We start from the raw sequence: 16,167 nt of genomic DNA on the forward strand, positions 1-16,167 counted from the left end.
GATTTTGAGGCTGATGTGTAGCTACTCGAACATTCAGCTCCCTCCACAGATTTTCGATGGGATTACAGTCTGGAGACTGGCTAGGCCGCTCCAGGACCTTAATGTGCTGCTTCTTGAGCCACTCCTTTAAGGGTGCCTTGGCCGTGTGTTTGGGGTCACTGACATGCTGGAATACCCATCCTCGACCCATTTTCAATGCCCTGGCTGAGGAAAGGAGGTGCTCACCCAAGATTTGACGATACATGGTCCCGTCCATCATCCCTTTGATGCGGTGAAGGTGTCCTGTCCCCTTAGCAGAAAAACACCCCCAAAGCATAATATGTCCCTCTCCATGTTCCTTCAGATATTCTCTCCCTGCTCTCTTGCTCCTAATTTTTGATTGGATGGCACAAGCACCTTTGTTTATTAAGATGCAGCTGAGAAGCTCATTTTAACTTCCAGGGAGTGATGTGAAATTCTCAGTTGATGGGGCAACATGTTCCTCTCCTATTCATGGTGTGGGGCTTGTTCCACACAGTACTGCATGCTTTGGCATCTTTCAGAGTGATTCCATGATCTGATAGTTATGCCTTCTTCCTGCTGACGACTATTCTGTTTACTGCAGTTAGTTAAAATAAAACTCTGTGCTTTTGTTCTAGAAAAAAAGATGCCGGAACTCACTATGAAGTTGTTAAAGTTAGTGCCACATTTTTAACCAGTGCTTTTCTTTCTAGAAAAGATAGGTGCTGCATAACCTTCGGTACCCTCAGAAAATAAATAAATCACTGCTTACACTTTGCCTTGGGGTGCTAACAGCAATATGTGGGGGATGGATTAACAGTTAATGTTAATACTGTACATACAAATGAGCAATCCCCTCCTGCCTTGTCTCCCAGAGCCAGAAGAGGCATGAAGAGAAGTTAGAGCTTCATGCAGGCACAGTCTCAGATTGCTTGGGGGAAACCCTGGCGGAGTGGAACCCAGAAGTGTCTCTGCGGCTACCCCTCCAACTCTTCGCTTCCCTCTTCGTAGCTCTGCAGCTTCCCTCCCCTTCTCCCTCCCCCCCCCGCCCTCTCTCGCGAGACTTCGCGCGAGAGGCCCGGCCCGGTTGCTGCCGCCGCCGCCGCCGCCACTTCTGCTCCGGTTTCCCTTGTGGGTCCGTCCGCCGCTTCGCGTCCGCATGGCGTCCGACTCCGACACCGAGGAGCTCTTCTACGACGCGCCCGAGGATGTCGCCCAGCACGGAGGGAGCCCCTCGGCGTGAGTTAGGGAGGGAGGGAGGCAGGCGCCGCCTCGGGAGTACGCACGATCCGGATCGACTCCGGATGAGAGTCTCGATTAAGATGAAGCGCGCTGAAGAAGCTGCCTGCCCCGCCAGAGACCCCCCAGCTCCTTTCTGTCCCTGCTTAATGGGGTTGCGTGGCGGGCGGGTAGCGGAGCAGGAGGGCGCACCCTTAATTCGGATTACGGCGAAACGCTGCCTCTTCGCCCAGGCAGCTCTCCCATTCTACTGTTCCTGCCTCTCCCGCCCACCTCCCTTTTCCTCCCCCTTGCAGCAGGGAAAGGGTGGGTGGTACTGCGCGCCCCGAAGCAAGCCTAATCCGAATCGAAGCCTTAATTCGGATTGCACCGAGCTGCTGCCCGTGGCCAGCCTGCTCTCCTCTCTTCTCTCACCATCCTCTTCTTTATAGTCTGGCTCTCAAAGGGAGACCAAGGCGTGAACCCGACAAGCCTAATTCGGATTTACCCTTCAGTGCAGATTGCACTAAACTGCTGCCATTGAGCAGCCAGCTCTCCTCCCTCTCGCCCCCCGCCATTAGGTATTTGCTGCGTTGCTCTCCCTTTCCCCTTTGCATCCTTCCAGCACCGTTCCTGCCACCTCTCTCCCCTGGTTCTCCTGTTTGCACCTGTCCCTGAAACTGCAGCCCACCAGCACCCAAAAACCCAAATGTAAATAGAAGTGAACTCCAGAGTTGATTTAGGCAGGTAAAAACTTCAGACCAATAACCCCCCTCCCACAAAACTCCCAGCAGCTGGTTCAGCCAGCTCTTCCTCCTGGCTCTCCTCCTTTTTATTTATTTACTGCAGTTATATTCCACCTTTCCCTCCCAGGAGCTCGATGTAGTGTACATGGTTGTCTTCCTCCTCATTTGATCCTCACAACAGCCCTGCTAGGTAGGTTAGGCGGAGAGGCAGCGACAGCAACAAGGCCACCCAGTGAGCTTCATGGCCCAACGCGACGTTTAAACACTGGTCTCCCACCACTGTCTCTTGGCTTCTTCAAACCTCTTCCCAATTCATTGTCCTGCCTTCCTGTCCTTGCTCATTACAACCTCATGTCACCCCCTTGGCCAGGTGGATCCATGTTCTCTTAGCATCGTATTCTGTCCCAGGCATCCTGGGTCCATGGCAGCCCTATCTCCCTCCCTTCTGTGCTGCTTTTTCCTGATTCGTGCCTTTGTGGACATGGCAGTCTAGCTCATGCCCCAGAGCTGGCGCTCCTTTTTTCTGCCTTGTCCTTTTTATGAAGCTGCCTTCCTCCTTTTTCAAGCTTCCCTCTGTGTGTGTGGTGTTCTGCTGCCCCACTGCTGATTTGAGTTCCCAGTTTTCCTATCAAGGGGAGGCTGTGAGCTGGTCCAAGCAAGAAGGTTGCTATCCTTGCTGCATGCTGCCCTTCTGGCACCCAGCTGTCAGGAAAAACAAAACACACAAATCGCTGCCATTCTTCCTCTTCCGTTTTCTTAGCAGCAAGCCAATTGTAAGAGAAGGGTTGGGTCAAAAATCCCCTGTTCCTGAAAGGGGGTGTGATACTTTGGTAGGCAGCATGTTAGAGCTGGGTGCTCAGCAGTCTGGCAGGTGGATTGTTTTGTGGGCCTGGCGGTGCTGCTGTTTGCCAGCAGCTTCTCTGTCTGCAGATGGTGCAGATTGGGGAGGGTGAGTTTGGTCTCCAGTTGCGGGATGGGTGTTGACACAGATGCAGGTCACGCACACCAGGACTGTCGTGTTGGCAAAGTTTGAAATGTTCCAGGCAGTGTAAGCACCACACTTAACTTGGGACTGCTGTTGTCACTGTCATGCTCTCCCTTCTGGTTCCATTTCTGAGGAGGGAGTGTTCACTTCCATGAATCAGATCTCGCTTCTGGGGAAAATCATGAAGTCAGCAGATTTGTTTGCCAATGAAGGAGTTGTTCTTTAAAAAATAAAAACACAACAACGAATTGCATTTTTCAGTGCAGAACACACCCCTTCCTGCATTCTTTACAAGCCTACTTTTCCTGCAACAGTTACTCTGACTATGGGCTCTCTTCCTCTACCCCTCCTCCATCCCAGGCTAGTAACAACCACCGAGATTCAGCTCTGTGAGTTGTAGGTGCTCTGCAACAGGTTGTCTGCTCTGTCCTGCAGAGGTGCAGTTGTGTGGCTCACAGAGTCTGTAACCTGAAGCGTCTGAAACCTGAAGCGTATGTAACCCGAGGTACCACTGTATAGGTCTATCTTCAGCTCTTCCCATCTGGAGTTCAAAACATCTAGAGGGCTCCAGGTTGCTGAAGGCTCTGCTTAGGTCTTAGAAGCATCAGTGCAGGAAGTAACAGGTGGACTTAGAATTTCCATTGCTGCTTAAGATTAAAGGAGGGAGCAAACTTTAAAGTAGGCAGTTTCTTGGCGGGTTCAAGGATTTGGAAGTGACCAGTTCCCTCCCCACAATAACATCAGCCTGTTTTACTACAGCGTGTGAGTGTGTGTCTAAAACGAATGCAGAATCAAACTTCATAGATAAACTGTCTGTTTTCTGATAAAACAGTTGGATGCTTTCATGCTCTGGTGGAGATTATAATTCTGGGTTTTGAGGAGCAGCCCCCCAGTAACATAGCATAGCAGCTATTCTGTGGCTGCTTGTAGTATTCTATCTTTCTGTTTTTCACCAGCTGCAGACCTTAACCTTTCTTCACGTTATATTTCTGCCTCACTTTTCAGCCAAGACTGGCGCTCAAAGCTGCTGACAATTTAAACGTGTGCAGAACACAAAGTATAAGTGAAGATGTTTACAGAAGCCTCTTCTGCTTCCTGGTAGCTGATGTTATGGCACAATTCTCAGACACTTCTCTCTTGATCAGCTTTCCCTGGCCCGTATGTTTTGAACTACAGATCCTATCAGCTGTGTTGGCTGGGGCTGATGGAGTTTCCAAAATTTCTGGAAAGCACCAGGCTGGGAAGTCTGATCCAGAGGAGCGTAAGTTGCTGCAGGAGCTGGTTGATGAAAAAGATACCAGCCATGGAATCAGCCTTTCCATGGACCCATGGATCTGCCTTGTACTGAGTCAGGCCATTAATACATCTAGCTCAATATTGTGTTTGCAACTGGATGTAGTTTTCTAGAGAGGCTGTGAAATGAACACTGCTGCTGTACCACTGATTTGGGACCTCTTCCTCATGGGCGAGTTCCAAGCTATTCCTCCAGAGGCAGAAGGAACTGTTGATGGACTTTAGTGATTGGTTGGTGACCAGTATGCCAGCCCAGATGAGTAGATCTTGTGAGTGATCCACAGAGTCTTCTAGTGGTTGGTGGCATTGTACAAGTTCCAGGAAGTGGAGAATGGCTCAAGGCGAAAGTCCCAGTCCACAGAAAAAGTCTTCTTTCTGGTTGTCTTTGTTTGGAGTAGACTGTGCTTGTAAAAAGCCATGGACTCTGGGTGATCACGTAAAAAGATTTTGGGTTTGTCTGGTGTGTGTTTCTAAGCAGAAGAAAGTTGGGTGTTCTGCTTTCAGGTTGTCAGTGCGGCACAAATAATCTAAAGTAGGTACACATAGAAAAATATTCAAATAACAGGGTTTTTTTCTGGGATAAAAATGATTTATGGACCTGTTTAGAGTGCTGGAGTAGTCACGCAGAAATAGTCCATTTGGTTACAAGAGGAAGGCTGCAGGCTTAATTACCCTCCATCAGTTGATATTTTTTAAGTCAGCCAGTTGCCTAGAAAAAGAGAGAGGGTGGAGGGGCTGTTTCGCTCTTAAATTTCACATATCATGCTGTGTCTTTAGCAAAGTGCATTAAGGTTTGTTTGTATTGCTGATTAAAAACTGCTGTCGCTGCAGTCTTTTTGGAAGGCTCAGGTCTCCAACTCTTTATTTCAGATTTAAAAAACAAAACAAAACACTGGCAAGCTGTTAATAAGTTCAGGGCAGGGCGAGAGAGGCTGCTTCAGGTCTCTCCCCCCCCTTTCATGTTGATTATGAATAATGATTAATTTACCATTCCTGTTCTTGATTGCATGACATCAAACAGATACATCAAATACCGCATTTTTTGCTCTTATAAGATGCACCAGACCATAAGACGCACCTAGTTTTTGGAGGAGGAAAACAAGAAAAAAAATACAGTGGTACCCCGCAAGACGAACGCCTCGCAAAACGAAAAACTCGCAAGACGAAAGAGTTTTCCGTCTTTGAGTCGTTCCGCAAGACGAATTTCCCTATGGGCTTGCTTCGCAAGAAGAAAGCCCATAGGGAAATCTCCGGGGACCTCTTTTAAAATGCTGGCGGTCGGGAGCAAAGACTTTCGCCCACCGCGGGCCTTCAGAAGAGGTCCTGGACCTCTTCTGAAGGCCGGCGGGGGGCAAAAGTCTTTGCTCCCCCCGCCTGCCTTCCCAGGACAGCGGAGACTTCTCCACTGTCCCGGGCGATCTTAAAATGCTGGGGGGCGGCAGCGAAGCTTTCGCTGCCACCCACCAGCATTTTAAAATCGCCCCGGGACAGCGGGGGCTTTTAAAATGCTGGCGGTCGGCAGCAAAGCCCTCCTGTCCCTGGAGCTTGCAAGGCGGGAGGTGGGGAGAAGGGCTTTTCTTCCCACCGCCAGCCTTCAGAACAGCCTTCTGAAGGCTGGCGGTGGGAAGAAAAGCCCTTGTCCCCCCCCCCCAGCCTTCAGAAGAGGTCGGGGGACAGACTGTCCCCGGACCTGGCCTGAAGGCGGTTTCCATAGGAACGCATTGATTGAATTTCAATGCATTCCTATGGGAAACCGTGCTTCGCAAGACGAAAAACTCGCAAGAAGAAAAAACTTGCGGAACGAATTAATTTCGTCTTGCGAGGCACCACTGTATTCTGAATCCCAGAAGCCAGAACAGCAAGAGGGACCTGGCTTCTGGGATAGCCTCTGGCTGTTTTGTTTTGTTTTTTTAAAGTAATATTTATTGAACAATTAATAAAAGTACAGAATAAAGAAAAAAAAATTTAACAGAATAATAAAAAAGAAAAAGAAGAACAAAGAATACCAACAAACAAAACAGAAAAAAGATTAGAATTTTCATATCCCATACTTCATCACTAATTTCTTGACCTCCTCACACCTCCCTTTTTGTATTCTAGTTCAGATATTTAATTCAGCAAATCCTTACCCTCTATCCTTAACTTTACTCAAGATCTTAACCTATATTAAAAATACATTTTCCCTCATTATCAATCTATATTAACATATTCTTATTAATCTTTTTACCAACACCGCTTATTTTCCATCCAACGTCCATTTAACATTCATAAATTTTACAATATTTCTGTAGATATTCTTTAAACTTTTTCCAGTCTTCTTCCACCAACTCCTCTCCCTGGTTTCGGATTCTGCCAGTCATCTCGGCCATTTCCATGTAGTCAATCACCTTCATCTGCCATTCTTCCAGAGTGGGTAAATCTTGTGTCTTCCAGTACTTTGCGATGAGTATTCTTGCTGCTGTTGTTGCGTACATAAAGAAAATTCTATCCTTCTTTGACACCAAGTGGCCGACTATGCCCAGGAGAAAGGCCTCTGGTTTCTTCAAGAAGGTATATTTAAATACCTTTTTCAATTCATTATAGATCATCTCCCAGAAAGCCTTAATCCTTGGGCACGTCCACCAAAGGTGAAAGAATGTACCTTCAGTCTCTTTACATTTCCAACATTTATTATCGGGCAAATGATAGATTTTTGCAAGCTTAACTGGGGTCATGTACCACCTATAAATCATTTTCATAATATTCTCTCTTAAAGCATTACATGCCGTATATTTTATACCGGTGGTCCACAACTGTTCCCAGTCAGCAAACATAATATTATGACCAACATCCTGTGCCCATTTAATCATTGCAGATTTAACCGTTTCATCCTGAGTATTCCATTTCAACAGCAAGTTATACATCTTTGACAAGATCTTGGTTTTGGGTTCTAACAGTTCTGTTTCCAACTTTGATTTTTCCACCTGGAAGCCAATTTTTTAATCTAAATTAAAGGTCTCTCTTATTTGGTAATAGTGAAGCCAGTTTCGCACTTTATCTTTTAGTTTCTCAAAGCTCTGCAGTTTCAATTTGTCTCCTTCCTGCTCCAAAATTTCCCAATATTTCAGCCACTTGGCCTCCATATTGGGCTTTTTCAGAGCCTTCGCCTCCATTGGTGACAACCACCTTGGGGTTTTATTTTCAAGTAAGTCTTTGTATCTTGTCCAAACATTAAATAATGCTTTCCTGACAATATGATTCTTAAACGCTTTATGAGCTTTAACGTTGTCATACCACAAATATGCATGCCACCCAAAAACATTGTTAAAACCTTCTAAGTCCAAAATATCTGTGTTCTCAAGAAGTAGCCAGTCTTTCAACCAGCAGAAAGCTGCTGATTCATAATAGAGTTTGAGGTCTGGCAGGGCAAATCCCCCTCTTTCTTTCGCATCAGTTAGTATTTTAAATTTTATTCTGGGCTTCTTGCCCTGCCAGACGAATCTAGAAATATCTCTCTGCCACCTCTTGCAACAGTCCATCTTGTCTAAAACTTGTAATGATTGAAACAAGAACAACATTCTTGGCAATAGATTCATCTTTACAACAGCAATTCGACCCAATAAGGAAAGCTTCAGTTTTGACCATATCTCTAAATCCTTTTTAACCTCCGACCAACATTTTTCATAATTGTCTTTAAATAAGTTCCCATTTTTAGCTGTCATATTAATCCCCAAATATTTCACCTTCTTAACCACTGTTAAACCTGTCTCATTCTGAAATCTCTCTTTCTCAGTCATTGTTAAATTTTTCTCAAGGACTTTAGTTTTTGACTTATTCAACTTAAATCCTGCCACATGACCAAACTCTTGAATCAATTCTAATACTCTTTTAGTACTGGGTTCTGGCTCCTGTAATGTCAATACTAGGTCATCTGCAAAGGCTTTCAGTTTATATTGTTTAGCTCCGACCATTATACCTTTAACCAACTGGTCCCTTCTAATCATGTTTAGCAAAACCTCCAGGACCAAAATAAAAAGTAATGGGGAAATTGGGCAGCCTTGTCGTGTCCCTTTCTCTATCTTAAATTCCTCTGTCACCACATTATTCACTATTAACTTAGCTTTTTGTTCTGAATAAATTGCACATATACCGTTTTCAAAGCCTTGGCCTACACCCATCCCCTGAAGATTTTTCTTCATAAAGCTCCAAGAAATGTTGTCAAAAGCTTTCTCAGCGTCCAGAAAAATCAAAACTGCTTTGGTATTAATGTCTTCTTGTAGCTTCTCCAAAATGTTAATTATATTCCTTGTATTATCAGACAAATGTCTACCTGGGAGAAAGCCAGCTTTGTCCTTGTGTATCACTTCCCCTAATACTTTTTTTAACCCTTTAGCCAAAATATCAGCAAATATTTTGTAATCCACATTTAGCAGGGATATGGGTCGGTAGTTCTTAAGTTGTGTCTTTTCAGACTCAGTTTTCGGTATGAGTGTAATATATGCTTCTTTCCACGACTCTGGCACTTTTTCCCCCTCCAAAATTTCATTGCAAACCTCCTTTAGTGGTTGAATTATCCAGTCCTTCAAAGTCCTATAGTATTTAGAGGTTAAGCCATCCAGCCCTGGAGATTTTCCCAATTGCATATTCTGAATGGCACCTTCTACGTCCTGTTCCGTAATTTTGTGATTCAACATTATCTTATTTTCTTGAGAGATTTTTTGCAGTCCATTTGTTTTCAAAAACTGGTCTATATCAAACTCTTTCTGGGGCCCTTGTGTATATAATTGTTTAAAATACCTCTGGAAGCATTTTCTAATTTCCACTGGATTCTGAATGTTTTTTCCTTCCACTTCCAGGTTAGTAATGGTATTGAGTTTTTGTCTTTTCTTCATCTGCCAGACCAACAATTTCCCACATTTATTTGCCGATTCAAAAGTCCTTTGTCTCATTTGTTTAATTTTCCATTCAATTTCCTGATTTATCATCTTCACATATTGCACTTGATATAACTTTATTTCTCTCAGAATCTCTTGTGAATTGGGTTTCACTCTCAATTTCTTCTCGCCCTCTTTTATTTTTTCCAAAAAAAATTTCCTTCTTCTCATTTTGGGCTCTCTTCTTTAATGAATTCTGTTGAATCAAGAACCCCCTCATAACTGCTTTGCTTGCGTCCCAGATTACTCTTTTTTCCACAGTAGTTTTCAAATTTATCTCAAAATAGTCTCTCAAGGTTTTTTGGGCCTTCTTAATCACCTCTTGATCTCTGAACAAAGTGTCATTCATCCTCCATCTGAAGGAACCAGTTGGTGTTAGTTTCATTTCCATTCTCACAGCATTATGGTCGGAGCACGTCTTAGGGCAGATCTCAACCTTCCTGGTCTTGGGTGCCAGCCCTCTAGTTATCCAAATTTGGTCAATTCTTGTCCATGTCTTTTGAGCTTCAGAAAAGAAGGTTCCCTCTCTTGCCAGGGGATTCCTAACTCTCCAAATGTCAGTCAAATCCATATTGTCAGTCATTTGAAAAAAATTTTTTGGTAATCTGCCATCTTTCGTAACTACCTGTCTCTGCGACTTGTCCATGTTTGTGGATACCACTCCATTCATATCTCCCATCAAAATAATGTTATAGTCCATATAATCCAACAAAGTCTCATGCAGCTTTTTATAAAATTCAGATTTTCCCTCATTCGGTGCATAAACTCCAGTTATTAAGAATTTTTCTCCTTGTGTTTGAATTTCAATTGCAATAAATCTGCCTTGGTCATCTTTAAAAACAAATTTTGGTGAAAGGCTCTCCTTTGCATAAATGACAACTCCTCGCTTTTTAACCTTATCTGATGAAATAAATTCTTGGCCCAATCTCTTGTTGATAAATATTTTCCTGTGTAGCCTTATCACATGTGTTTCCTGTAAACAAATTAGGTCTAAATGCTCCTTTTTCAACAAATGAAAGACTTTTTTCCTTTTCTCCGGGGAATTCAGTCCATGAATGTTCCAACTTAATAGTTGCAGAGACATGTTGTATTTAAATTATTTTCCTCCAACTGCTCCCAATAACTCCTCTTGTTCTGACGGTGGTATCACTTTCTGTGGTATGTCCAGTGCCAAGCGTGATAGTGCCTTGTCTACTGCTGCTTGTTGCAAGGCTCCTGGTTCTCCTTCCACTCCTTTTTGCAGGTCTTCTTCGTGGTCTCTCAAAAAATTTTCTTTCTCCTCCACTGATCTTATTTTAAATTTTTTGCCTTTAAAGGTAAAGGATAGGCCTTGAGGGAATTCCCACCTAAATATGATTCTGTTTCCTTTCAGCAGCGACACCAGATCTGTATAGTTGGACCTGAGGTCCAGAAGTTGTTTCGGAATATCCTTGAATATCTCTACTCTTGCTGTTTTGGCTTATGGGATAGCTGCCGAAGCCTCCCCCGGGCAGCGGGATGAAAGCTCCCCCTGCCTGGAAGAGGCTGTGCGCGGCTATCCCACAAGTCAGGACAGCAAGTGGGGCGCAACGATCCCGCTTGCTGTCCTGGCTTGTGGGATAGCCGCACACAGCCTCTCCTGGGCAGCGGGAGGAAGGCTCCCGCAAGAGCCACGCTCCCTTTAAAGAGCATGTGGAGCGCGTGTGCAGCTCTTTAAAGGGAGCACTGAGCAGAGCCTCCCGCCTGCATTTGCTCCATAAGACACACACACATTTCCCCGTACATTTTAGGAGGGGAAAAGTGTGTCTTATAGAGCGAAAAATACGGTAGTTACTGTGGCTCCTGAATGGCATTTTGAGAAGGCCTTGAGGTTTTGCATTGTGCATGAGATTTGCTGGTTTTAAGAAAGGAGGGAGCTCCCCCACTATTTGCTTCCCTTAATAATATGTGACAGGAGCAGAGGGTGGAGGAAGATGGAAAGGTAGAGCCCACTGGGCTTCCTGGCATAAGAGGTGCGAGAGGTTCATGTACCTACTCAGTGTGGCCGGGGGACTGTTTCAGCATTAGCTTCCTTGGATTAATAGTTCCATTTATTTGCAGGTTGCTTTTCTATTGTGAACAGTATTCAAGGTGGCTAACAAATGAAGCAGTAGCTTGGAAACGTGTTGGCCTACAAACAGAGTGGCAGTAAGATGGTTTGTAGGAGCACCTGCTCTGCTGCAGGTTCCCCAAAGGCCCCAAGTTTCAATGCTTTTCATCTCCAGTCAAAAACATCTTGGTGGCTGGGATGGCCTCTGTGGAAGAGCTGCTGCCAGTCAGAGTAGTCTTATACTAGGCTAGAGGCATCTGTGGTTTAGATCAGCAGAACAGAACAAAGTACTCGTGGCAAACCTGCCGAAAGGCCCAGGATATATATTTCTAGCCAGCAGCCTATGGGCTGCTGCAGCATTGAAGGCCGTGAACCAGGAAGTTTCTGCTGCAGAGGAAAGGTTGCAGCATTTAAGGAGTTTTTAGTTTAGAGAGAAGGTGAGTAGGAGGTGACATGATAGAAGCTTACAGAATTATGCATGGCATGGAGAGAATGGATAAAGAATTTTTTCCCTCTCTCTCCCATAGCACTGGAATTCATCGACATCCAGTGAGGCAGAAAGTTGGAAGATTCAGGACAGATTTTTTTTAAAATGACTTATTCATGCAGCACATAGTTCAGCCATGGAACTCACTCTCACAGAAGGCAGTGATGGCCACCAACCCGGATGGCTTTAAAAGAGGATTGGACAAATTCGTGGAACATGAGGCTGGATCAGTGAGTGCTGCTGGAAACCACAGGAAGGGAGACTTGCTGTCATGGTCAGCCACTGTGAGAACAGGAGGCTGGACTAGATGGGGCATCCATCAGGGCTCCTCTTACACTCTTAGGAGCAAGTTTGGCTCTTCAAACCTCAGTAGCAGTGCACCACTGAGTGTGGGGTCTTTAGCAAAGCAAGCTGTCCACTTTGGGGGACTTGCATTTTGTCTCTCTCTTTTCCCAGCCTTCCAAGGATGAGTCTCCTTTCCCTTAATTCTTTTAGTTCCAAAAAGCACTCTGCAAAGAACCAGCTATTTAAGCAACTCCTATTCCACCCCCTGTTGAGGTTTGCTGTGCACTACAAACGTCAGAGGCAGTTTTAATTTGGCTATTATGTGTAACATTCCAGACATCAAACGAAGCTTCTGATCAAAAGTTTGCTGTCTAGCTTTGTTTCTAAGTCTGGAGAGTGCCTCTGTGTTTGTATGTGTACGTATGTGGTGCGTCAGCCTCAGTTGCTGAAAGGTGGTCACTGTGTCTAACAAGGCCCCGGGGCTGCCATGTACTGGCTAGAGAGGCATTGTCTGATTAAATTGTTACGTATTTTATAATGTTGCTCACCCTAACAATAATCTCTAAGTAGTTTACCTATGCGGTATTGCAAAATCTTTATTTGTCAATTTACCTTGAAATTAAGATGGGGAGCATGCGTTGCACTGTAATAACATGCCAACAACAACAACAACAACAACAGTAATAATTTATTTATTCCCCGCCCATCTGGCTGAGTTTCCCCAGCTACTCTGGGCAGCTCCCAATTGAGTGTTAAAAACAGTACAGCATTAAATATTAAAAACTTCCCTAAACAGGGCTGCCTTCAGATGTCTTTTAAAGATAGGATAGCTGCTTATTTCCTTCACATCTGAAGGGAGGCTGTTCCACAGGATGGCCGCCACTACCGAGAAGGCCCTCTGTCTGGTTCCCTGTAACCTCACTTCTCGCAATGAGGTAACCACCAGAAGGCCCTTGGTGATGGACCTCAGTGTCCGGACAGAACGATGGGGGTGGAGACACTCCTTCAGGTATACAGGACCGAGGTCGTTTAGGGCTTTAAAGGTCAGCACCAACACTTTGAATTGTGCTCGGAAACGTACTGGGAGCCAATGTAAATCTCTCAGGACTGGTGTTATGTGGTCCCGGCTGCCGCTCCCAGTCACCAGTGTAGCTGCCGCATTCTAGATTAATTGCAGTTTCCGGGTCACCTTCAAAGGTAGTCCCACATAGAGCACATTGCTGTATCCAAGCGTGAGATAACCAGAGCATGCACCACTCTGGCGAGACAGTCTACGGCAGGGGTCTGCAACCTTTAAGACAAAAAGAGCCACTTGGACCCATTTCTGAAGGGAAAAAAACCTGGGAGCCGCAAAACCATTGTGACATTTAAAACAAATATATCTCCGGAGCCGCGATCTGACAGCGGGCGGGAAGGTGACGTCGGGACGGTGCGTGACTAACGCACGCACCACCCCCATGCGACGTCACAGCCAGTACAGCGCCCGCCACAGTGAGGAGTGTCGGGGTGCACAATGCGCCTCCTCCCCTCGCTAGTATCCGCCCCGGAGCCGCGGCAAAGGTGTAAAAGAGCCACATGCGGCTCCGGAGCCGCGGGTTGCAGACCCCTGGTCTACGGGCAGGTAGGGTCTTAGCCTACGTACCAGATGGAGCTGGTAGACAGCCGCCCTGGACACAGAATTAACCTGTGCCTCCATGGACAGCTGTGAGTCCAGAATGACTCCCAGGCTGTGCACCTGGTCCTTCAGGAGCACAGTTACCCCATTCAGGACCAGGGAATCTCCCACACCCGCCCTCCCCCTGTCCCATATAATACTGTGTTCCATTCCACACGTGTTTTTTTCAAAGTACTCTTTTTAAATGTTCTCAACTTGTGCTCCAGATAAAATTAGATTAAGTAAAGCGGAAAATGGTCAGAGAGCAAGGTAGCTATGGATGATAAGCCTTTGCAATTCACTTGTGTAATAAAAAATATTGTTCTTTGGATGAGCTGAGTGCTTTCTTCTGAGCATTTGGGGGGGGGGGATGCAAAATCTGTCTGCCAGACAAATTAGTTGCTTGAACATTTACCCATGTGCTATGCTGCTAAGAACACTATTTAGTGTTTGCTGGGCTGTTGCATGTGGTCATTGCTTAAAGCATGATTTATAAAATTTAAAAATAAGTTAAAGATGGGTGGAAGGAGCCCTACTTCTATGTAGAATGTTCAGGCCTTTGTGGCAAGGGAGAGGGGTGTCTCCACATCCTCCCTGTGTTCTGTCTTTCCCTCGTGCAAGCATTCTCTCTGCTTCTGCTTGCCAGATTGCTTCAGAGCTGTTCCTTCCTGAATCCTCTCTGACCACCTGGCTGGGATCTTTGGCTTTCAAGAGGTTGCTGAACTACATCTCCCATCAGCCAATGGGTGGGAGTTGTAGTTCAGCAACAACTGGAGGGCCAAAGCTTTCCCACACCTGGGCCATAAGCCTGAGAAGAGGCCACCCCCTGAGCACACCCAGTCTTGCCTCCCCAGCTTAGGCCATCTCTCTCTCCCTCTTTTTGCTTTCTCTTTCTCTCTCAGCTGAGGCAGCCTTGGGAAGTGTTTGTGCATTTGAGGGGGCTGTGAGGGTGGCCTTTGGATTGCTTGTTGGCCCAGATTGGGGCGCTCTCCTTAGACTCCTTAGCTTTTACTCTGTTTATGCAAACAGGAAATGTAGCTCCTGGTGGTGCCTTCCCATTTTGACCTCAAAACATTTGCTGATCTTGGTGGAATCAGTGATGCTGGTTGCAACCCGTACCTTTGACAACAGAAGATGGGGAAGGAAGAATGGCAGTGAGTGAGGTCTGCTCTAGAGTGCAACAACAGGTGATCAGCACTACTTCACCCTGCAGGTGGAGAGGCACAGTTTTTGAATGCTCACCCACTGTATGCATGGCGGTGGGGCGGGGAGAGAACACATCAGGGAGAGAGAGGTTCTAGCTCACCCTGTTTCCTGATGTGCTAGTTTTCTACTTGCCGAGAGTGTTTTACATAAGAGAGAATTCAAAAATGTGATTATGTGTACCTGCATGTGTACCTGCATTCTATTCTACTGTATGTGTGGAGCAGAGGCAGACTTCTTTCTTTCTTTCTCTGTCTTTGGTGTAGCCAATGTGATTCCCTCCAGGTGTTAATGTCATCCATGCTAGCTGGGACTGGTGGGAACACAGAAAGCTACCTTCTGCTGAGCCAGACCATTGGGGCATCTAGCTCAGCATTGTTGACTCTCAGCAGCTCTCCAGGGTTTCAGGCACGGCAACTCTCCCAACCCAACTTGGAGATGATGGGGATTGAACCCACAACCTTCTGCATGCCAAGCAGGTGCTCTACCACTGAGCTGTGGCCCTTCCTCTGAACTCCCTATGGGAATTGGAGTCCAACATCTGGAGGGCAACACATTAGCTACCTCTTCTACCTAGGACCCTCGTACCTACGGGACCGCCTCTCCCGGTATGCCCCACAGAGAACCTTAAGGCCCACAAATAACAACACTTTGGAGGTCCCAAGCCGCAAGGTGGTTAGATTGGTCTCAACTAGGGCCAGGGCCTTTTCAGTACTGGCCCCGACTTGGTGGAACGCTCTTTCACAAGAGACTAGGGCCCTGTGGCACTTGACATCTCCACAGGGCCTGCAAGACAGAGCTGTTCCGCCTGGCCTTTGGTTTGGACGCAGTCTGACCCTTATGTTTCCCTCCCCTTATGGTTTTGATCTATGGGCTACTATTAAAATGAGGCTGCATTTTAAATTGTATTTTAACCCATATTTTAATAAATTGGTTCCCCCCCCATTATGTTTTATGGTAATTTTATTGGTTTTAGCTGCCCTGAGCCCAGGGAGGGTGGGGTATAAATTATTATTATTATTATTATTATTATTATTATTATTAGCCAGCCAATTACCACCATTTAAAATATAATAATAAATAGATGAATATTAGAATAAATGGTGCATAATATTCTCAGGCCAGCTTCAGGAGGTGGTGGCGGGAGCTCCCTGGTCTGCTCAGCTTTGTGACAGCCCCTGTCCAAAGCCAGTTTTCAGTTTCAGTTCTGTGCTGTGCTTTACTTCCACCTTCTCAATTAACATAGAATCATAGAATTGCAGAGTTGGAAGGCAATGCAGGAATCTCAACTAGATCAGACATGACAAATGGCCAC

General features: G+C 45.7%; 1 protein-coding gene across 1 annotated transcript in view; it reads left to right on the plus strand.

The window, feature by feature from the left end:
• Window positions 1-1,071: 1,071 nt before the first annotated feature.
• Window positions 1,072-16,167, plus strand: part of WDR44 (WD repeat domain 44) — a 50,944-nt gene continuing 35,848 nt past the window's right edge. The window contains exon 1 of the mRNA XM_081180409.1: window positions 1,072-1,239. Within this exon, the coding sequence (XP_081036535.1) occupies window positions 1,160-1,239 (80 nt within the window). The 5' untranslated portion in view covers window positions 1,072-1,159. The remainder of the gene's footprint in view (window positions 1,240-16,167) is intronic.

This window comes from Podarcis bocagei, assembly GCF_964188305.1.
Source record: "Podarcis bocagei genome assembly, chromosome: Z".
Taxonomy (NCBI): domain Eukaryota; kingdom Metazoa; phylum Chordata; class Lepidosauria; order Squamata; family Lacertidae; genus Podarcis; species Podarcis bocagei.